A 24299-nucleotide genomic window follows, 5' to 3' on the forward strand; every position below is an offset into this window, starting at 1 on the left:
AACTTTTTCTGAACCTCCCTCTTAATAATTGTTCATAATGCTGCAACGTTAGTGGTAGAAATGTAGCTACATGCTTGAAATTAACTGTGCAAAAACCAAAGCCAAGAGGGCAGATGAAGCAACACATTATTTTGTTGCAGCCCAGGCAGTTTGGTCTCTGACATGATGATGAAAAAATCCCATGAGTCAGATGAGAACCCAAATGAAGCAGGAAACCAGATCTGCAAGTCAGCAGCCTAGTTATGGATTGTAGTAACACATTGGTAAGACTGAGCATTAACTTGATTTTTACCAAACTGTGAGCATTAATGTTTGAGAACAGTTTATTAATCCTACATTTACTCCTATTCAACATGTAGGCCTACCAAATAAAAAAGTTCATATGTAGGCCGGCCTAGCCTATGCGGGTATAATATCGACATGATTTAATAAAAAAAAGACTGTTCTACTACTACCCAATACCTCGACAGTGGCTCTGACTGAATTTTAGAAGTTCTCTGACAGCACCTCGATAAACTTCACATGTTTAACAGAAGGTGGCGCCAGTGAACTGTGTTATCTGGGAATACAACAGAACATGTTTTATCCATTTTATCCCTTATTCTCAGCTGGTCAGTAAACCGGCCCCTTTTTTCTGCTCCAGTTTATCTCGAGGCCACGTCGCTCCTCCCTAAACGTGAGTAGTACTCTCATTAATGCGGTCACGTTGTAATCTCGTATTACATCGCGAGACATGCGGCACACCCGGTTCCCCGAGCCAAATATCTTTCTCCTCTTAACGGTCGGCGGCGGCGCGAGTTAACGGCACCGACACACCGGGACAAGCGACTTTATCCGTGACGGTTTTTTAAAACAGGGACCGTGTTTGTGGACGTGTTCGGTCAACGAGCTCCGTGAGAAGTCCTCGTCCCGACGCTGTGAAGGTATTTCTCTCCAGGAGGTGACAGACAGACCACCACGTCTCGTTTCGCCGGCACCGACATCATTTACTTTGCATCACGTGGACCTACTACACAGAGGAACCGGCTTCACATAAAGACAGCTACGCCTGTGTTTAGAGGTGGGGGACAGTTTGTGAGCTAACCGGCGGCTAACACACAGCTGCTTTTTGCTTTCGGTGCCGCCGGCTGACATGGAGGGACATGTGACGTTGTCACCGGGGCTGGAGGTGTAGCGGCAGCCCGCTGCCCCGTCTGTCTGAGCGGACACCGACGCTGCTCAGGCCGTTCATGAAGGATGCACCAGCAGGGCTCATTCATGCCTCCCCTGCTCGGTGATGTGTTCTGCCAGTGCCGGTCCGGGGTCGACCCGGGCGGCGGCGGAGGAGGAGGCGGACACGCCGAGGACGGTTCATCAGCTTCCCCATCTCAACCGGTCCCCCGACAGCCCGCGGCCGGCGGCTCTGACCCCGACCCCGACCCCGGCCGGTCGGACCATCCATGTGACATCTGTGGAGGGCCGGAGCAGGAGCACAGACTCAAAGTGCTGTTCCAGGTCCTGGACGTGAACGGCGATGGAGGAATCTGTGTCAACGACCTGACCATCGGGCTGAAGAAGTTGGGGGTCCATCGCACTGAACATGAACTCATGGTAGGTGAACAAACCGGCATGGTGGTGGGTTTTGCTTTTGTGCCATTTTTGTGCTGTTCCCCCTGTGTCTGAGTTACTCTCCTGTTTGTATGTACAGTCAAACAACACTTCACATCCTCACAGGGATCCAAACTGCTCCTAAATGGGGGCAGTTTGCCCCTGTTATTTGAGACAGTGCAAGTAAATTGCACATGTGCAACCAGCAAATTTTACTTTTAAAACAAACAAACAAAAACACACTGGTGAAACATTGAAAGGGCGACTCAAAGCATGTGGTATCTGTCATTACAGGTGACAGGTGGCTGCTGTGTGTTGTTTAGTGTATAAAGTATAAAGTAACAGGGAAGTATAGAAACAGTAGACTGGACAGATGTGCAGTTGACACTGTTTAGGAGGGAAACATTCAGATCAGGCTGAAGAAGTTGGCAATCATTTTCTTGTTTGGAGGCCAACTGATGAGATCTAAGATCGATATAAGAACTTTATTATTACACCACACGCACACTGAGTAATTTATTACTAGCTTTTTATTAGGAGCGCCACCACACCTACAGCTTCTAGTTCCTGCTCTGCTCTCAATCATTAATGTCATAGATCCACCAGATTTTTGGACGCTGTTGGAAGTAAATTGGGAAAGCTCAGCAACGATACTGTCTAGACACGGTTGGCATTAAGACACAAAACATTTCCTGTACCATGACACCACCAGCTTTCAGTTTCCTCAAAGATGCAAATTCTTTGAAGTTCAATGCGAGTCTCAGTCTGTGGTATGTCTGATCACAAATAATGTGGCATCAATCACTACCATTTACTAAAGAGACTACCGGGACATTATGAGCCAGGCTGCTTCTCCCAAAACATGTGGCTCAGTCTGCTCATTGAAAGTCTTATTCTGAGCCAATAAACACATTACTTTTTAAATGTTTTCTTTTCTCATTAGCTATGTTCTGCTGTATTGCCATTGAAGTCGAAAAGGTAGAGTGTAAATTTAATCTAAAATTCACCAGGACACTAGTTTTAGAGTGCAGCCTTTACACCTGATTTTTAAACAAAGAAACAGCTGCAGTACCTGAAAAAACAAGGGAAGAATATACTGTTTCTCCTGCAGAGTGAATATTAAAACATAGATGTACTGTGTTAAACGCACTGGCTCTTTTATTTGAGTCTGTGAGACGGTCTGTGGTCAGGACAAGCAATGTTTGACCAGTTAAGGATAAAAATAGACAGCAGTTAGAGCCATACTGGAGTGAAGTGAAATCTCCTCTTGCGTGTGATGTGAGAGAGGCGTTCTGGCTGGGGTCTGTCGAGCAGAAAATGGACTTGACTCCATTTCCACCGATCTGAGATCAGCTATAAAACTGCAGCATTATACACCCGCTCACACAAGTGGCATCTGAGCTTGTGCATTAGAAAAGTTCTTCTAGTATTCTCTTCTTCTACATTTAGGGGCCGTATGAGCCAATAGGGGAGAAACCTGCACTGCACAGAACACATCTCTCAACATCTGCAAATTAGGAATTACAGTAGAAATAGGCTAGCCATTGTTGTCATGTAATTAGTTGGACAAATGTGGACACACAGGCTTTGATGGAAATATTAAATGATATATTTCCAAGGGGACACCCGCTGACAGGCAGTGGGTACAGTATGATGAATAAAAACTCCCTGCAGTCCTTCATTCACACAGGAAATGTCAAAAATTTGCTGAACCATTCCTTCCCCGAAGGTCATAGTGAGCGACTTCTGTGAAGATCCAGTTCCTGTTACAACAGTTTACTGTAAATACGTCTCAGACACCGAGAGTCTAGGACCTTCTCTTCCATATCAAGTTAGTATTGTTTTGTATGCTATAAAAAATGGTCCCTAAGTTTAAAACAGTCACACAGAAGAAAATCCATGCGCACAGTGACTGCAAAGAGTTGTATTGTTTCAGTGTGGAGTCATTTAAGCAGGAGGACTTTGTAGTCCCCTCACGTCATCAACTAAAACACTGGGTCCTTCAAATAAAAAAGGACCCGTGGAATCGTCTCCAGGTCTATTTAAAGACTTCAGGCTAATTTGAAACCCTGCTGGCTATGCTGTAAAAAAAGAAGAACATCAGTTTCCACATTAGAGTTAATTCTGAACACAGTTATTAGGCAATCTATCAGCCTTTTGACTGGATCGACAGATATTCAGGCCACAGCCTCAAAATGCTGCATCATACGTACAAGATCATTATGTCCTGAGATCAGCCTCTTTATCACACTTTAAATGTGATTGACACAACATGAGATCATGATGTGCAACAGTTTCAGGTGACAGATACAGACATGTTGGGTAAAGGTTTCAACAGTAGAGTAGTCGAGCGGCGCATTTCCTCTTCCTACAGTCTGTCACAGTGTGAATGAGTGGAGAATTTGAGATAAGGAGCCTCTCTCCAGCTCTGAACCCTCCTCACTGATAATCTGCTGCTGACTCACTGAACCAGCATGCGTCCACATGCTCACCACTGTTCTCAGTAACAGCTGCTCACCGAAGATCACTGGGGACTGACACACAGCAGCGGTGCATCTGGAGAAAAGCCATTAGACACAACAACTGAACAGTTAACAGTTTAAGACACATAAGGTCACCTAGAAAAATACAGGTTTACAGTATTTAAATGGACATTTTGAGTCAGTTCACCAACATTGATACATCCAGGTAACAACAGGAAACTTGGTGTAATTTTAGTCGACTCATTAGAATAATAAAAAATAACATAAAACAGGGCATAGATGGTAGTCTGGAGAAAACGTGAGTTTAGCATCAAAACTCATATCTTCACTCAATAACCTCTGTCTCCACTCTCCAGATGTGGAAACACACACCAGTGTTAAAGGTTCAGTATGTAATAATTGGCCAGGTTTATTGGCAGAACCTGAATATAATGACCATGATTTATATTAGTATAAGTGTATAATCGCTTAATAAAATTAGTTTGGTTTTCGTAGCCTTAAAATTCTTCTTTCATATACATATAGCAAGGGTCTTGCTTTAGAGAGTGTCGCCATCTTGCACCGCCATGTTTGTACAGCAGCCCGAACAGAAAGTCCAGCCAGCCAGTTTCGCGAGTTTTGCGTGCATAAATAAACCAAAGAAGGAGGAGGAAACAGCAAACATATCATAAAATAGTTTAGATCTTCACCTCATCACTCCATGCTCCTGAAATACTCCCAGTCGTAGTTAACAAGTTTTTCTGTCCTCGGAGGCCACCGACACCGGAGGGGTGAGTGCGAGCGAGTGAGTGAACGCTGCAAACTAGAATCTGAACACTGGATATCATGGTTAAAGGTCCCATTTTTACATACGGGACCTTTAACTCTTAACATAGTTAACGTCCATTCAGAGAAGCTGCAGTGCAGTCAGCTAACACGCTACACTATATAAACATAGCTGAGCTAGTTTTCATTTCCAGCAGCAGTGTGCTCAAGTTCAACAGGCCGCCTCTTTACTATTTAACTATTAACCAATTTAGCAGCTCAGAGGCTACCGACAGCTACTGTCAGCTTTAAGATGCAATGTTGTCTTACTTGTTATTTAAGGCGTGATTGACATCTCAAAATCAGTCAACACAGCTCAATCTGTCCGTATGTCAACTTTCAGATCTCTACTTGACAGATATGTCATGATGATGAACAGATTTTCAAGCTCTTATATGCAAAGCAGCAGATAACATGAGTCTTACTCAGCTGCTTCTTCCCCTTGAGGTGATAAAGTCAGAGATGTGGCATCTGCCACAGAGGAATAGCTGAGCAGAAACTGACAACCTGTCGTCTCTTGGACTGAGAAACCTGAGATTTTTTTTTTTGGCTGCACACCTCTCGGGTGTATTTTATTTTGTTCTATTTGAATAGTGTTTGAACTACAGAGTGGAGTTGAGGAAATTACTGAACCTTTTCTGAATAAAACACATACTGTAATTTGTGTCCTCAGTAGTGGAGTTGAGGTGGAGCAACTAGATGGACTGGTTTTGGTCTTTTCAATGGATTTGTTGATTGGGAAATATACAGAATTAAAACCGCCCTGTGTTTAAAGTCCCCCTCCCGCAAACCTTTTTGGTTATTTTAAAACATTCTCTGTGGTCTTTAAATTGTGATTATGAAGTTTTTAGCCAAAATCACAAAACCTGTGCCATTTCCCAGGGCTCTTCTTCTGCACAGCACCAGCAGCTCATTAGCAATGCACCTCTGGAGGGTGGGCGGAGACTGTGCTGCTCTGCACCCGCCCCCCCCAACTACACTGAGCTGTCAAGCCTTTCACCTCTGAGCCAGATGCAGAGCGGGGCCGGAGCTTGTAGCACTAGTGCCCTCCCCTGGAGCTGTGACACGTCAACTCCAGTCTCCCTGAAACTGCCAGTTTGAGTCTGCCATTGGTTCACAGCAATTTGAAGGCAGAAAAACTCAGAAATGCAATTTTGCACTTCCTTTTCTGCTGATATGTCCTCTAACATAAGAAAAATGCCACAGGAACATGTGAAAAGCACGAAAAACACGATTTTCATGGGAGGGGGTCTTTAAATCAGTCATTTTTGTTTGATATGAATGACCTCTGGGAGTAGGGGCTAAGAGAGCTCCTGATTGTGTCAGTAATGACCAACCCTGGGATCAATGTCCTGTGCAAGCAGAGCAGTCTGTCAAACCAGCTGCTGGCAGTAGTGAAGGTTTTATGAGGAGGTAAACCTACTTTGCTGCATCACTGTAGTTTTCCTGGCTGGAGGAAGGCAGTATGTGTGGAGAATAAAGATGCGGCGCAGGGACGGGGTTGCCTGCTGGATGCTCTGAATGACTCGGATGGAGAGCATGAGGACAGTGAAGGAGGGAGAGAGGGAGGGAGGGAGGGAGAGGGGGAGGACGCATCAGCAGATTTTCTCCTGTGAGGGAGGAGTGACGGAGGGAAACCCTGCGCTTCACCCTCACCCCTCCTCCTTCCACTCTGACTGACAATTGAAGGAATAAATTAACTTCCACGCAGCTATCCCGTCCTCCATTGGCCGACGGGCTCGTTGCGTGGCTCCACAGTCGGACCCCGCAGCACGGGCCGCGCTGATTGGTCGGGGCTCGGCTGCAGTGAGGATGCAGGTTTCTGGAGGTTCTCTTTGCTGCATTTCTCTGGCTGCTGATACTGAGGCTGGTTTCGTAGCAGACTTTGCTCATCTGCTTCTCCTGTCATCAGTGCACACATGAAGTGAAGTTCCAGATTGATAAAAAGGGAAACTCATCAGCCCTCAGAAGTTACATGGACAGAGTAAGAAGCTTTTTTTCTTATCTCTTCACCCTGCTGTGTTGGATTCCTGAGGTGCTGAGCCTGGATCTGTCATCTGAGTGATCTAGAAGAAAAAGCTCAGCAGGAAGGCGAGGCATTGTGATGCTGAGCTGCAGCAGTGAGGTGGAAGAAAGTGGAGGAGTCCTCTCTGCGGCCTCGCGTCCTCGACTGACCTTTCCATCCGTCCGTCCGCCGGCGCCGCGCCTCACCTCTTCGCCCTCAGCCAACAGACACAGTTTAAAGAGTCGCCGCTGTGTTTGACTCAGAGGCCAGTCGCCCCAGACACAGCGAGCCGCGGTTTAAGGATGCTGGAGAAAATGTTGCGTTTTCTGAGCCAGAGGCTTTTTGGCAGCACACAATGTGAGCCGACTGAATCCCAGCTGCCAGGAGACGAGGAAAGTGCAGCCACTGAAGCGCAGCCGGCTCTCCAGGGAACCACTGCACACTCCTCCGACAGCAAAGACACCAGCAGCAGCAGCAGCAGCAGCAGCAGCAGCAGCAGCACTGCTGCTCCAAAGAAGACCACAGTACTGATCATGGTGGCACCACCTACTGATCTTCAACAGGTAGGGTGAAGGTGTAGCCACATTCTTTGACAGTGATGACCTTGGAAACAGCAGGTTGAATCCAAAATAAACTCAACTTCATCCACGGTCGCTTTATTCGCTTTTTCCTGAGCAAGAATCAGGATAATAACTGCTAGAGATCTACTGCCCCACTTTCTAATGAGCTCTGTGTATGAATCAGCCTTTTGTCTATGACTCAGTCCCAGCAACTAGCAACAGGTAGAACAACCTGTTCTGGTTTTTGAACCCTGCACTGTAATTGTGCCCAGTGAACAGATCAGTCACTGAAATCCAGTTTCCAAACTTCTCTGGAAAAGTCTGAGTATTTTGGACACTTTGAGTCGTAGCAGAAGAAATATGTTTTAAAACTTACAAACATCTTGGAACACAACCTGAGGTTCACTGTTTGTGCCGTCCATATCACCAGATTGACTTTGAGTGACCGTGGACCACTTGGCAGACACAGGTGACTGCTCAATGCTGCGTTCATTAAACAAACATAACCACATGTTCAAAGTATGAACCGTGAGAAGTTTCATACAAGGCCACAGTTTTAAAATGTATCATCCAACATCTGCTGGATAATTTTGTTCTCATAAATTTTGTACAGGTTTATGGACCTTGGATGATGAACGTGATACTTCAGTGAGCGCTGTCGTCAGGTCTATCCTTTGGTTCGGAGTATTCAGGGAAATTTGATATATTGCTCTGGGAACTTGGCTCCGACATTCATTTTCTCTCAGGATGAACTCGTATGATATTCTACTGTATCGCCACTGTCACTTTATTAGTGTTCAGCTCTTAGCTTTACAACCAGATACCTGCAGAGCTCTCAGCTGCACATCATAGTTAAAGAGGAACTATGTAAGATTTTTAGCTTGCACATTTTTACCTTAATTAAACAGCTTCAGAGTAATTGTGATGGGTAATATTAATAATAAGTAAGATCAGAGCCTCCGACCCGGTGTCCCAGCTCTCATTTCTGCAGCACCACGACACAAACGCCCCCCGTAACCCGTAATCACTTATTTATGAGGGATAAGACTACACAAATATTTACATCGTAACATCGTATATGATAAATAATATTATCTACCACTCCATGGATTGCTTTCTCACCGACTTCGTTGAAAACAAATGCACATGAGACGAGAGGAGGGTTAGCAACACAGAGGGAAAGCGACCGGACTTGCATAGTTCCCCTTTAACTCTAATTAGCACTTGTTAGCATGCTGCTAGCCATATTACCACTGTCACGGTGAGCATATTAGCGTCATTAGCTCAGTACAGCTTCACAGACCTGCTACTGTAACAATAAGTCACCAACCTTTATTTACCAAGTGACGGCTCACTGAGCAGGAACACTATGACTCTCCCTCAGTAGGGACGTGAGACAGAAAAAAATTAACCTGTTTTCTTTATTTGCCACCGGACTGGACTGCAGACTCAGAATCAGCCCTTGAAAGGTCAAGGTAACTGCAACGTTTAGTGTCATGGCCACACTGGCAGGGTTCCCATATGTCCTGGAAAACCTGGAAAATGGTTGACTACCGGTAATTTTCCAGTCATGGAAAACACATGGAAAATAAGAAAAAATTCAAATGTCCTGGAAAAGCTTGACTTGCCCTGGAAAATTGTTTATCACATGGTGACATCAGCTACCAGAGCTCCACTGTATTTAACTTTTTCAGACCCTGCCAAGGATTTCTTTTCCAAAGACGTGCCTAGCGAGAAAACAGGAGACTTTGAGTTAGTGTTACTAGTATTGGACCGGGAGTATGAGGGTGCACATCTTTATATAAGATAAGACTTCTGGGGGCAAGAGAGAAATAACCATAGAAACAAACTAATTTAATGTACAAAATAAGGTACAACTGTGGGAAAACAACGCTTCTTCATAGTATGAATGGGAAGGGGATGTATTAGTGTATGGCGTAATAACATGTCTGACTGAAAAAGTCCTGGAAAATGAGCCCTGGTTGGTTTGAACGGTTTGTTGAATAACTTCACTCCCTGCATCACACCTGTGTGTGTGTGTGTGTGTGTGTGTGTGTGTGTGTGTGTGTGTGTGTGTGTGTGTGTGTGTGTGTGTGTGTGTGTGTGTGTGTGTGTGTGTGTGTGTGTGTGTGTGTGTGTGTGTGTGTGTGTGTGTGTGTGTGTGTGTGTGTGTGTGTGTGTGTGTGTGTGTGTGTGTGTGTGTGTGTGTGTGTGTGTGTGTGTGTGTGTGTGTGTGTGTGTGTGTGTGTGTGTGTGTGTCAGAGGGAAGGCTCAGCTGTGTCTGCTGTATCCAGTCAGAGGTGTAGTGAGCAGTACAGGAGCGCTCCACCCAGTGGTCAGTGCTGGTCATTACAGTCTGAGGGACAAAATAAACTTTACATTGTAACTTTATATGGCTGTTTTTCTGTGAAATGGTTCAGTGTAAAAACACATCAGTCTGTGGTCTGGCCTCTCTGCTGTCAGTGCAGTGGTGCACATGGCTGCTTTTTTCTTCTCATGCTTGGACAGTTTTGCACCTCCCACCCCCCCACCTTTGTGAGCAGAGCAGATCATTTGCCAAAGTATTGCTGATGTGGATTCAGCTCGAGGCAAACATGTAGACTTTCCTCCGTGCTGTGTTCCTCCCTCAGGTAGTCATTTCCTGTGTTTTCATGTTCTCGCTTACTCCTGTAGAAACCCTTCCAGCTGGCTTGGCAGGCTGGAGAAAGAGCCTGGCTCTTAGATGACCAATAAGCTGATGGCTGTGGTCTGAGATACAGGCTGAGTCAACAGTGACAGATGGAGAGGTCTGAGCAGGCTGCTGTTTGTCACATCACACTGTGTGGAAAGCAATACAGTCAAACGGATAGATATGGTGAATGAATACAGGCAACCTACTGTATTCATATCCATTTAAAGCTTCTTGTTTATGAGCTGCTTCCTGTCTCTGCAGCACATGTTTGATTGATTCTCCATAAATGTTCCTACTTACGTTTCCCCTGTCTTTTTTTTTTTTTTTTTACAGAAAATAGTGAAGGCCGGGGACAAAGACCTGGATGGACAGTTGGACTTTGAGGAGTTTGTTCATTATCTCAGAGACCACGAGAAGAAACTCCGCCTTGTCTTCAAGAGTCTGGACAAGAAGAACGATGGTAAGGAAACAACAAGACAAACAAACAAAGACAGAGTAAACTTATATCAGTGATGTTTCCTCTCCAGTGATAAATAATGAAATCCTGTGGTGTAGGTCGGATCGACTCTCAAGAGATAATGCAGTCTCTACGGGACCTGGGGGTGAACATCTCTGAGGAGCAGGCTGAGAAGATTCTCAGGAGGTGAGAGTGAAGCTGTGATTCACAGCCTTTAAATCAGTGCCTGGTTGTGAGTGTGTGTATGTGCGACATCTCCTTCCTCCATTTTTTACATTGTGTAACATTCATAAACATGTGAAACTGAACAGAGGCATATTAAATACCCCTGTGTAGGATTTTCTGGCTCAGTGTGATCTTTGTCTTGGTCCTCTAACTTCCTGTCTGTCTGTCTGTCTGTCTGTGTGTCTGTCTTTTCTTCTCTGGCTTGTCTCAGAATAAGGAGGGGCCATAATTGGGCCCCTATCTTGTAGTAAGTAGTAGCTCCTACAGTCTGCTTGCCCCAGCCAGTGCTGCACCACCATACTCACCACTGCATCGTCTACTTGTTGCCAGCTGCTTTCAGAGGAAACGTGCAACAAACATCCTATTGGCAGAACAAAGCACTAATGAGATGACTTGTTGACACAGTGTGCTCAAAAGCATTCTGTTACAGCACAAAACACCCAAGCTCATAAAAGAAAAACGATTGCATGAAAGCAGCTTGCTCCTCGTCTTGTCTAAAATTGTCACATTTGTAACGGTCTGTATCTGCTCTGTCATCTTCAATCAGCATGGACAAGAACGGTACGATGACCATCAACTGGAACGAGTGGAGGGATTATCACCTCCTGCATCCGGCAGGCAACATCCCAGAGATCATCCTCTACTGGAAACACTCCACGGTAAACTGTCTCCTCTCTGAAAGGTTCTCTAAACAGTCCTCACTAGATATCACACTACGTGACCTCACTCTGAACAAATAGGCAGAGCTACTAGTTCCATCACAAAGGGAGACTGTAGCGGAAACAGCCTTCTCCTTTAGAGCAAGTAAAGCACAGAACAGCTAAAACTGTGCAGATTTCTGCCTGAGTGGAAATAATGGATCTTAAGTACTCGGGTCTTGTCAGCACTAATCTCAATACACTGTATTGTTCCATTCATTCATTCCAAAATTGCGTGCCTGTTTATCCTGTTGTTTCTACCTGCACCTGCAGATCTTAATTAACTAAACTATACCATTGACATATCAGAGCAAAATAATTGTTTAATCAGCCACACCTACAGCCTCCTTTTGGTGAGATATTACCCAGAGCCCAGAAAACATTCAGTACATTTGAAAAAAACAAATTCGACTATAATCTATATTATTTTTTGTTTTCTATATTATAATCGACTATAATAGATCTTCCTAGACAAATACAAGTCCAGTTGCCTTCGATTCAATTTGTTGCCCAGAGATAACGATGACCTAGATGAATGAGAATATCCACAGACATACTTCAGCATGTAGCTATACGCTTTAACCGGAGTTAAACTGGACAATGTGCGCAACTGCGCATGCTCCAGTAAATATGGCACAGTGTAGCACAGAACCCAAGCCAAATCCGGCAAAGGAAATAGAAAGAAAAAAAAAAGTTATCAGCACTGATTTAGTGCATTTCACACAGTGCAACCAGCGAGATGGAAAAGCCCGTGGACAGATTCGACCCGACCCAAGTCATTTGTATAGGCTATAGCCTATTTTCGGTCGGGAACTGGAGTTGAGAACTCTGAGACGCATATCACCACCTATGTTGAAGAGGCAGACCCCGTCGGTTATTTGATGTTCTCTGTTGCATGTAAACTGAGACGAGGACAGAAGTCCGACAAGGTGCTCAAATCAAGTTATGAGCATAGCTCGATTTAGCTGTGTATGTAACCGTACTGAATGTCACGAAACACACAAGAGGAAGTTGGAATGAAAAGTTTCCCTGTGAGCAGGAGAGCCAACAAAACCAATATATTCACATTCACACCAATCATCAGCTCACACTGCCATAGCTGCAACATGCTCCATAGCAGTACGGTTAGCCAGCTTGTGATGGCAACATTTACCAAACAAATTCACAATATAACGTACAAGTTAGCTAATCTTATTAGGAGGAAAAACAGCTCTGAGTCCATGTGGAGTCTCAGCAGCTCCGAGGCTTCTCCTCTCAGTTCAGACAGACCAGTATTATCAGCTGAGTGTCAGAAACTCAGCCTAGGTTCGATCCACTGGGACCGGCTGCACGCTCAGCTCAGACTGAGCCGGTAATGACTGGTAACAGTTCATTTGAGCAGATTCAAGCTTTTTCCCATCCACCTGTCTTTATAACTATGCAAACACAAACCAGTTTTCTGTTTGACTGGCAGTAAAGCTGCAGCAGTGCGGCCTGTGCCGACGACCTCAGCGTGACACGTCTCCTCACAGCCGCCTGAAGGCAGCAGGTTTCTTTTCCATCCGCAGTCTAAATCTAAATTTAGTGCACGCAGCACCAGACTGTTACAAACTCACCGCAGAGTCTTCTGTGTTTATTAGCACATTGAATAACAGGCAACATGCAAACGGTTCACACAGGCTCATGAAATATTCTAGAGCAAAGTAAACCAATAACTTCCCCAGTGACTCCATTCGGAATATCAAGAGTCTCAGGGCAAAAGTTCGAAAAAAAAAAAAGATAATCATAAAAGTAATATCCGGAGCTTTTATGCATTTACAGTTAGAATCCAGTCAACAGGTGCTGTGTTACACCCCTCAACATGTCCACAGGGATTAAGAGGTGAATTCAACTTGCCATTCCCTCGATTGGTTCATCATGATGAGGAGACTTGTTTTTAAAGCTGTGAACATGTTGTGGATGAGGATGTTTGACCGCACGCTCACCCAGAAACCTCCGTCTCTCCTCCACAGATCCTGGACGTCGGAGAGAGTCTGATGGTGCCTGACGAGTTCACGGCAGAGGAGAAGCAAACGGGAATGTGGTGGCGACACCTGGTGGCCGGAGGAGGAGCGGGGGCGGCGTCTCGAACCTGCACCGCTCCGCTGGACAGGCTCAAAGTTCTCATGCAGGTAACGGAGCACACAGTGTAAAACACTGAAAGCACCGATCCCTGTGTGAAGACGAGCTGACCGTTTGTGTCTCACGCAGGTTCACGCCTCCAAGAGCAACAGCATGCATATCGCCGGGGGCTTTTCCCATATGATCCGAGAAGGCGGTGTGAGGTCACTGTGGCGAGGCAACGGCATCAATGTCATCAAAATTGCCCCCGAGTCTGCTATTAAATTCATGGCCTACGAGCAGGTATGAACACACGCACCTCTGTTTCAGATAAGTTGTTCACATCTGTCTGTTGTTTTTGTTGTCGCTTAAAGGGATAGTTCAACATTTTTGGCAAATTGGCCCATTGCCATAATCCCTATAGTTTTAGGAGTAGGTTCGTTACCTTTAATTGTCGGTGCAAGCTATTTTAAGAACGGCGGAGCAGAGCCGCGAGCTTCTCAGAGCTACGCTACGGAGGCTAATGGGATTTCTTGGTTTCCCTCATCAAACTCATCAAATACACAATCCAACAACTCCAAAACGCTCTTGTGGACAAGTTGTGACCTGCACATTCACCACGCTATGAGATAATAACGGAACGTTACGAGACAGAGTTGTTTTAGAGGTAAATTCATGCAAAACCGCTGATGCGCGTTCCCGTCGGGGGCAGTTTTTCAGCAAGCAGTCGAGGCATTTGCCTCAAAAACAACTCTGTCTCGTAACGTCCCGTTATTGTCTCATAGCGTGGTGAATGTGCAGGTCACAACTTGTCCACCAGAGCATTTTGTGTATTTGATGTGTTTGATGAGGGAAACCAAGAAATTCCATTAGCCTCCGTAGCGTAGCTCTGAGCAGCTCGCGGCTCTGCTCTGCCGTTCTAAAAATAATTTGCACCGATAATTAAAGGTTACAAACCTACTCCTAAAACTATAGGGATTATGGCAATGGGCCAATTTGCCAAAATGTTGAACTATCCCTTTAAAATCATCATTTCCCATGTGTCAGATCAAACGACTCATCGGAAGTAACCAGGAGACACTGGGCATCTCAGAGAGGCTGGTGGCCGGTTCTCTGGCCGGAGCCATCGCTCAGAGCAGCATCTACCCCATGGAGGTGAGCGCCCCGTGAACAGTGAACCTAAACCTGGATCAAACATATTTTGAGAGGTCATAATAATGATTGTGTCTTACCTGCAAATGCTGTGTAGAAACTCATAACTCATTGTGTTTGTATGCAGAAATGCGCTGTCTCAGGACTGACTGCCCATTTTAACTTTTAGCCTTGAACCCATGATGTGAAACTGTACTGTGACCTCTTATCTGGAGGGAAACAGACCTTCACGCAGACTCACAGGCCGTCAGTTATGCACAAAGTGTGAGCAAGTCATTTACGTAAACGAGGTTCAACCACTTATTTTCATATGAACGATAATGCACGGCATACGTATGATAATCCATGTTGAAGTATGAAAGATTTTCGAACTCTTAGACTGAAGCGGAGGCTCCTTCTCTCTGGGAGAAGGTCTGACATCACTTCCTGTCTCCTCAGGTCCTGAAGACACGGTTAGCCCTGAGGAAGACGGGCCAGTTCTCGGGCATCGTGGACTGTGCCAAACATATGTTCCAGAGGGAGGGCGTGGCTGCTTTTTACAAGGGCTACGTCCCCAACATGCTGGGCATCATCCCCTACGCTGGCATCGACCTGGCCGTCTACGAGGTGTGTGCATGTGTGTGTGGCTATGGGACTTCAATCTTTATATCTTTGTTGTTCTGTAGCTGAGTGTAACTCCTATTCTCTCCTCTGTCAGACTTTAAAAAACTATTGGCTGCAGCGCTTTGCCACAGACAGCGCTGACCCAGGAGTGTTTGTTCTCCTGGCCTGCGGCACCACCTCCTGCACATGCGGTCAGCTGTCCAGCTACCCACTGGCCCTCGTCAGGACTCGGATGCAGGCACAAGGTCAGTTGACGCAGCACTTTGCAGCTCTGCTCAGATTTTTTCTGGGTGTCAGGAACACAGTCGGCTGATCTCCTGTGTGTTCGTGGTGGTGATTGTGTGTGAGGTGATTTGATTCAGATGCCCCAGTCATCTCCATTTTCATCGCACCCTACTGTCTTAACTCATTGAGTGCCATTGACGTATATATACGTCAATCAAAATCCAACGCTTGAGTGCCATTGACGTATATATACGTCAAATGCAGTTTTCTGCGGCTGGTAAATGGGGACGCTGTTGCGCACACTGTGAGTAATTTTGGGGCTTCTGGGATGTGTAGAACGAAGAAGACTGTAGATCAGAGCAAGAAGTGAAGAGGAAGGAGAAGACGAGTGCGATCGGTACAGAGATAAAAAAGTTGGGAAAAGTTTCTATTTCTAGAGGAAAACGACGGGCAGAGCCTGGAACAAGTGTAACGTGGAGCTGGAGGAAAGCTTAGCCACGGATGCTATTAGCATAGCTCCAGCATGAAGTGATCGGAGGAGGCAGGAAAGGTAAACTGATCTAGATGATCAGAGCCGAAATGCCGAAGCGAAAGCGGATCGCGGAGTCAGTTTCACCAGTTGCTGTAAACCGACGTCGTGACGACGAACCGAGAGATCAGCGCGGTGCGTCGCTGCCGCGGCCGCGTCCAGCAGAGAGGCTGAAGACGCCATGACGTCTCCCTCCCTCCTTCAGAGACGAGGGGAAGCAGCAGGAGGAGAAGTAGGAGAGGGGAGGGGCAGAGAGGGGGTGAGGGGAGGGGGGAGGAGGGGGTTAGGAGAGGGTGAGGGGGCAGCAACTGCAGGAGGAGTAGGAGAGCAGGCATCACTCTGCATAGTAGGACTCCTACTTGTTGTATTTTAGTTTTTTTTTTTTTTTGTACAATGAAAAAACATGTGAAATGAAATTTTCAGATGTCTTACATGTTTCTGAAGCCAAAATTAAAACGGATAAATCACTGTTTGTCTTGAGAGACTCTCTTTCACAAAAATGCATTTTTCTCAGCTTTCTAGAAAAAAAGTGGTCTTTTTGGTGCAACCAGGCTCTATTCAACTTAAGATAAATTAAGAATGGAACAAGGTACAAACAAATGGGTTTTTCCTAGTTAAATAGAGAGTCTCCTCTTTCCTTTGAGCTATTTTGTGTTTTCAGAGTCATAATACAAAATATTCTCTTGGTCTTAAAATATTACTCAAAATGCCCCGAAACGCTGGCACATGGCACTGACCATTTTATAAAAGGGCTGGCACTCAATGAGTTAACTAGCTCAACAGGACACAGTGACATGCAAAAGTTTGTTTCAGTTAATGTGATCAGTTAAACATGAAATGATCTCCAAGTTACACATGACACATTCCCTTTACATTTTAAAAATGTTTAAAATGAAATATACAATTTACAATTTTAATTACATTTTACAAAATGACAGAAAAGGAAAAGGGCCCACAGTAAAGGTTTGGCCACCCTGCATAGTTAGAAGGTAATAGCCTCCCCTTTGGAAACTATCACAGTGTGTAAATAGTAAATATCTTGTCTGATACCTCGGTCAAAGTTATCTGAGAGCTCAAGCCTCCTGGGTTTCCCATTCTTTTGCAGATTGCTGCTTTGTTTCCCTTTTTCACTCTAAAACTGTAGAAAACAAAAATAATACACTGATATGGCTTAAAATATTGCAAAAAAAGTGCTTACCTTTCAGCTTAACTTTATACCTTCTGGAGATCATTTCATCTTCCACTTGCTGAACTGTTCACATTAACAGATTTTAAATTTTAAACAGGGCTGCCCAAACCTTTGCACGTCACTGAATATTCAAGAGTTCAAGAGTCGAGTTTTAAAACATTCACCCGTTTCTGACCTGTCATGTCAAACAGCGAGCACTCACCGCAGCTGTCTGCTCTGCTGTACTTTCAGCAGCAGCAGGATGTCACTCCGTTGCCATGGTTACTAGTTACATCTGATCACACCGACAAGTCTGCACCTTATTTCACCCCAGACAGACAGACAGACCCAAACACATTGACAACAGATCTCACTGAGGCTAAAACAACACAGTTATTTGCATATAAAGCAAGAAGAAGTGAGATCTGATCACAAGTTGTTAATAAATACACATTTAAAACAGGTGTGAACAGGACCTCGTTGCTTCCACATCGCTGTGTGTTTGATGAGCATGTCCTCTCCCCCCCCCCCCCCCTCAGCCACCCAGGTCGGAGGCCCTCAGATGACCATGTCCGGCCTGTTCAGACACATCGTCAGGACCGAGGGGCCCACGGGACTCTACCGAGGCCTGGCCCCCAACTTCATGAAGGTCATTCCATCAGTCAGCATCAGCTACGTGGTGTACGAGCACCTCAAGATCACCCTGGGGGTCCGGTCTAAGTGAGTAGGGAGGCAGACAGCAGGAATCCAGAGGCCACGGGCTGCTTTGCTTTTCTCCTGGATCTAAGAAACAAGCAGCTGAAATACTACACATTTAAAAATTCAAATCACGCTCCAGGGTTTAAAGGACTAAGGTGAGATGATGTAAATGAACTGGTGAGGAACATGAAGACTTGGTGGAAGGAGGAAATCTTGACTGAAGTAATTTTCATAGTTTGCTGTTGTTTTTTTCAATCATTCCTTTAGCAATTCAGAGGTTCAGCACCAATGGGTAACCATGGGTTACTGGTGGATTTTTTTTGTTTGTTTTTTATTTTACAGAAAAAAATAATTGAATTCATTTTTGCATCACTAGTAGCTCCCACATTCACCTAACACAATACTAATAGTAGTTATGAGTAGTTAGTTGGAGGCTACCATTAAACCTCAGAGTGTCTGCTCTGTGCAGCAGGAGAGCTGCTTCAGAGTGGTGGAGTCTGATCATGTGACAGGACGATGGCGAAGGATCTGGTGTCAGAAGCTGCTGCTTGGGAATCTTTAGATCCAAACTCTCTGTCAGAAGGGAACCTGGACTTGAATGAGCCAGTCAGACTGTCTGAAGGAAGGAGCAGCTGGTAACACTCGTTACAGATGCTGAGCGTCATCTGTAACACTGGTGTCGTCACCAGTTTATTACCCAGTGAGGAAATTTGCACAGCCAATCAGCACCTTTTAACTTTGTTTAGGAAAACACAAGTTTACATTGACTTCATTGCGGGTGTTCACTGGTTCACTGGCGAACCAGTAACACGTACCAGTTAAGCACCGACACTGTCAGTGCCGTGGCAGGTCCCAGGTGGATGTAGCGCCTGCAGCTCAGTGAATTCCCTGTGTGTGTTTAATGTGCTCTGTCATGTTGGTGTTGATCTGTCCCTCAGCGCTGCTCTGTGTCACAAGTTTTATTGAATCAGGAAGTTAGCAAAACAATATTGTACTGCAGGGTCATCACAGTCGTGCACGAAGAAACTTGAGCTTTCAGTGCCTGAGCCTCATATGGTCTGATGGACGAGGCCGTGCATGGAAAACAGAATCACAACTAAACTGACTCAAATACCTGATTGCCTCAACGTGGTGAAACTTTAGTGAAGATGTTTCTTTTATTATTTCATTTGATCGGTTGTTTTCAGACATCATTGGCAGCCATGTTTAATCTCAGAGAGTTGAGTACTTTATTTGTCAGAATTTCTTCTGAAATTTTTCTTGTGTCCAAGACACTTGTTTTTCATAACAAGAAACATTACAGAATATAACACCAGACAAACATCAGACAAAATGTCACATCAGACAATAACAAAATCTCTCCCACACTCCATTATCTAAACACATGAATGCTTCCAAAGGGATGAATCTTTAGCCGAGTCGCCCTCTTCTCCACCGTCACCTCTACACTAACCGTACCCCGTCTGAGGTAAAGATCCACATGTGTCACCGTTGTCGTCCTGTTGTTTGCTCCGTCCTTGTCCATCGTGAACGTTGCAGTTCAGGATGAAGGAACTGATCCGGGTTCAGTCTTGCTTCTCCAAATAACTTAGTGACTTTAAATACAAAACTGAAGATTGAGCTGAGTCTGAGCTGACACGCTGTCGGACGTTGTGCACTTTCATTGTCCCTGATGTACACATGTAGCTCCCTGTTGGCCAAGTGTTGCAAGAGGCAGAACCACTCAGCCACAAGAGACAGTTTCAGACTGATGAAATGTTGAATTTCTGTCCAGTCTTCAGTCACATCAGCAGCTTAAAAGAGCAGAAACTCTGAACTTGTTGTTGTGATAAACTGCTGAATCATTATAAGGCTCATTAATACAGAGCTTCTAATGTCAGTGAACTGACTCATCAGCATTGCCAGCTATACAGCATGGCAACCTAAAGCTTTTGTGTGGCTGAAGCAGGAAAAAAAACCTCTGAGTGTGTGTGTTTTGAATTAGAAGGTGTGTAGTCTGAGCCAGCAGGTTGGTTTGGGTTTGAGTCTGTTGTTTAGCATTTACCTGGGACTGAACTGAGTGAGAGCAACAACAGAGGAAACACTGACTGAAGGGTTGAGGCTGGTTGTCATAGTCATAGTGAGAGGATTAGAACCGGAGAAGGAAAACATTACACTCCTAACCAAACACAAGATAATGGATGAGTGAGTCTTGTCATAATCACAGTGTGTTCACCTGTGAAGGACGAATGCTCCATTTTTACTGGAGATGCAGCTGCAGCAGAAGATGTAAGCACCAAATGTCTGGTTTTAAAAATGAAACTTGAAAAGTGAAACTTCACTCCTGAAGCCCAGTTCATCCCGAAACTGGTGAAAAAGCTTGAATGTTTTTTTTGTTTTGTTTTTTTTGCAGTTAATAATGTTAGTGTGAAACAGTCGTGCGGAGGACAATGATAGTGAGAGACGTCGTATCTTGAAAAAAGGACATTTTCTTAGTTTAGGAACATGAAAATAATATAAAAACAATAATATGTCATTAACAAAGTTAATAATTTTGTAAACTCTCACAAAATAATTATTTTTTGTGTGTTTTATGTTTTGTTTTGGCAGTTTTTTTTTTTAATAAGACACCACAGAGTTACTCTCTTTAACCATCTTAATGATCTTGTTGCTATGGTAGCATCTTTTCAGTGCTGACACTATAACAGTGTAACAGTTCAGAGGGTAACATCTCTACACTGTCCAGAAGCTTCACCATTCACCTCCATTCCTCCGTAACTCCTGTACAATGTGTCAGATGTATTAATGTTGTTTCTCTGTAGATCAACACATCCTCATGTTGTCTACAGGAGAAACTGTCCCACAGGGGTTTTACATTTAGTTTTCTGTCCGTTTGTTGAAGCTGGATGTTGAGGGATTATTTCACCACCACGTTGTCTTGTATGATGCAAATCAACGCTCCATTTAGTCACATGGTAAAGACGGCCAATCAGAGGAATCGCTCTCAGCCTGACTGATGCCTGTGTCACAGATTCCCATCAGTGCCTTGTGTGCCAAGCCTCTCCGATGTAAACGCACCTGAACACTATAAGAGCTGGAGTCTGTGGGACACTAAATGCACTTTAAGGTACTCTGCTTTAATTCTTGATTTTGTTTTATTTATTACTGTATTTATTTATTTATTCTTTCACAAAGGATTAAGGACTGAATTTGTGATCTAGCGATTGTACTGAATCATTACATCACAGTTTGATTTTTACAGCAACCGCTGGTCTTGGTAGAAAACCGAGGCTTGCCTTTGAGTGATAGAAGTAGACACGGAGGCCAAATGTGTTCAATATTAAACACTGTATGTTGTTTTCACTCGACACAACAAAGTGCTAAAGTTTGGTGGATTTCTTTGCCACCAGTTGCCGTCGGCTTCTCTCAGATTGAATTCCTCCAGTGTTGACCGTTTGCTACATGGAGTTCATCTTGTTTCTCTAGTAACTTAAAAATAGAAAAGATCACGGGAATCCTTAATCCAGTTCAGCAAAAGAAAATAAGTACATGATACGTAGAAATGTGGCTTAAAACTGGATACAAGTCACTCACACATGCACATGTCAGGATATTTGGGGAATTGTTTTGGGGCATTTTAAGACAGAAATGAGTAATGACATATAATTCAGGGGCTTCATGTGGCTTCCTCTCACAGACCCCTTCCCTCTTTACAAAACCTGTCCAGTTAGCTCCTGATAGCACAGACACAGAAACTAACATCTACTTGTATGTCTCCAGGGTGTAAAGGCAGCTAATGCTAACTAACTAGCTTGCTGGCTAAGAAGTTCCATCAGCTTGTGAGCTTAAATAATTCCTCTGCATTAGAGTGAAGTGTAAGCAGCTTCAGAGTTGTCTGTCTATAGCATCAGAACCAACATGTCTGAGCTAACTCTGAACTAGCTGCACAGTTATCACTCTGACGCTGAGCTCCCAGCCAGATAGTCATCTACGTAGTTAGCATGTGCAGCTTGTTGAGCCAAACAAATAAAAGATGTTAGTCTGTAAGCCTGTGTACTGTGATTATCTGATGATGTTGTTCAGGCTAACTGGAGCTGATCTGATAGCAGCTGAAAGAGCTGCTAGCTAAAGAGAGAGGGGATGTGACTGGATGAAGAAGAACATTTGCAAATATAATGTTCTAATATGAAATTAAAAATAACGGCATGACATAAAACTTAAAAAGTTAAATTAAATAGAATTTCATGATAACTTCAGTTTTAATTTCTTTAAATTATTACCTCATGCAGATCCAGATCATTTAAAAAGAAGAAGTTTTTTTTCTCAATAAGGTCTAATGCATGCTGACTGATATTGGCTTTGGCACAGCAAGTTTACTAATTATTGCTTTACATAATTTATTCATGACCTTATATAAATTAGAATTGCTGATTAATTTTTATATCTAACATTTTGGGTCTCTGTAAAAGATTCCTCTGATTTCACATCAGCCTCTGTTTGTTGTGATGATAAAACAGGAAGCATTTCAGCTGCTCAGGCGTAAGCACAGCTGACTCTGAAGAAGAATGACCACAAACCTGAGCAGTGACAGATACATTGTGAACAATGCACATCGTGATCTCTTCATACCGAGTCGAGCATATGTTGTGGAAAGTGGAGTAATAAAAGGAAGGACGGCTCTACTCACCAACAGTCTGTGCATGTCTCTGGTAGGACTTGAGTCAGAAAACCATGCTGCTTCCGTCAGCTGCCTTACTCCAGCATCTCATCTCACACTGTGTCTTAGCAGCAGCTGGAGAGGAGACCACGGGCTTTACATGCGCTCACACCAGTGTTGATCACAGGCCCATCTCTCTCTCTTTCTCGCTTCTCGGCACAAGTGTTAATCCGACCCCTGATATATATGCATAAATCAGTGACACAGAATGATGTCACCCATGGCTGCGTGTAAATATTTTCCATATTTTGTACAGTCAAAAAGTAACTAATGTCTTAAAAGTAGCCCTTACTGTATGTTGCACTGACCAACTGGCAGTTAGGTGAATCTTTACCAGACGATACACACTGATGTATATTGGTAAGTGATGGCATAGTTTTCAAAAATGTATTCAGTATATATTTCTATTTTATTTTATTATGCTAGCTGTAAGTGACAGAGATGCAAGAATGAGTATGTGAGTACTTTTACAGTAGCTGTGTGTAGATGCATCCTTTGAAAGAATGTTATGGTGAAAAAAATATTTATGCTTGTATGAGATCAGCTGTTAAATAAACTAGTTGAAGTTGTCACGTCTTTTTATTTCATTTTGTTCATCGTTCTCTTTTCAGCTAGAATCACTCCCAAGTTTGCACCACATGATGGATGTTTTGTTTTGTGTGATGTCGGTGTAATAGAAAAGGAAATGTGCTCTTGTCTACAACACTTAGGAAGCTGATATCTGTGTGAAGTTAAGACTGAAAGGTGAAACATCCAGTCTGAGCCTAGACATGTTTCAGCATCTGTAAACTCGCACCCCTCCCAATAACAGCAGTAGGTTCACATGGGTTATCAAAGCTTGGGTGTACATTAAACATAGCCTACATGACTTTTGCATATGAGATGAGCAGCTGGTTGCAACAAGTCTTATCCCTCCAATCAGAAACATATCAGTTATGACACCTACAGTTAGACTCTGCTTCACCATGAAGGCAGAGGACACATTTAAAATCTGCTGCAGCTGCTTTCATTGAAAACACTTGTTGTGTAGGGATGACTTCTGAGTGACAGGGTCAGTTTGTGTCACTGAGGTCCTGTCATGGCTGAGAAGAAGTCTCACACAACAGTGTGTTTATTTATTTTATTTTATTTTTTTCAGTTTAAAATGGGGAAAAAATATGCAGCTAGTGTTGTCCCATATTATAACAAGCTATTTTATCTTCCTGCTCTTTTCACCATAAGCAATATAAACAAATGCCTATTTTAACCAAAGGTAGCTAATGGGTTCTTTCTAGAATTATTTAATAAATAAATACAATATTAATGTCAGTAACCACAGTATCCTGAAAAAGAGCAAAAGTTAATCGGTCAACCATCTCTAATCTGTGTTGCAACCTGTTGCAACCCTGCCCAGGATAATAAAGAATCTGTATAGTAGCCTATGGGTCATATTGAAACTAATAAAAGTTTGTTTGATCTAGTACGGAAGCCGACAAAATATCTTGAACAATAGATGGTTTCACTTTGATATTTGATCATAGCTTTAATTGTGATGCACGTGAGGTGACTGTTTAATATTAAATCCAGGGGTGTTAGTGTTGCTGGGGCTCTGTCCGTGTGACTTGTGGTTTTGTCGGGACCACAGACGGTCTGTTTCCCGCTCCACAGTCAGGCGGGTG

The 24299-nt window shown here is 44.0% G+C and overlaps 1 protein-coding gene across 2 annotated transcripts; it reads left to right on the forward strand.

Moving 5' to 3' along the window:
- Nucleotides 1-1236: 1236 nt before the first annotated feature.
- Nucleotides 1237-17996, forward strand: slc25a25b (solute carrier family 25 member 25b; the record flags this gene model as incomplete). Of its 2 annotated transcripts, XM_083983735.1 has the most annotated exons (11): nt 1237-1590; nt 10444-10570; nt 10666-10753; nt 11004-11039; nt 11340-11451; nt 13482-13640; nt 13720-13872; nt 14617-14724; nt 15160-15327; nt 15419-15569; nt 17786-17996. In XM_083983735.1, the coding sequence occupies 11 exons, from the start codon at nt 1237-1239 to the stop codon at nt 17968-17970; spliced, it is 1641 nt and encodes a 546-aa protein (XP_083839861.1). In that variant the 3' UTR covers nt 17971-17996. The 2 variants fall into 2 exon arrangements, with proteins under 2 accessions (XP_083839861.1, XP_083839862.1); XM_083983736.1 differs by lacking the exon at nt 11004-11039.
- Nucleotides 17997-24299: the final 6303 nt, after the last annotated feature.

This window comes from Trachurus trachurus (genome assembly GCF_905171665.1).
Source record: "Trachurus trachurus genome assembly, chromosome: 12".
Taxonomy (NCBI): Eukaryota; Metazoa; Chordata; class Actinopteri; order Carangiformes; family Carangidae; genus Trachurus; species Trachurus trachurus.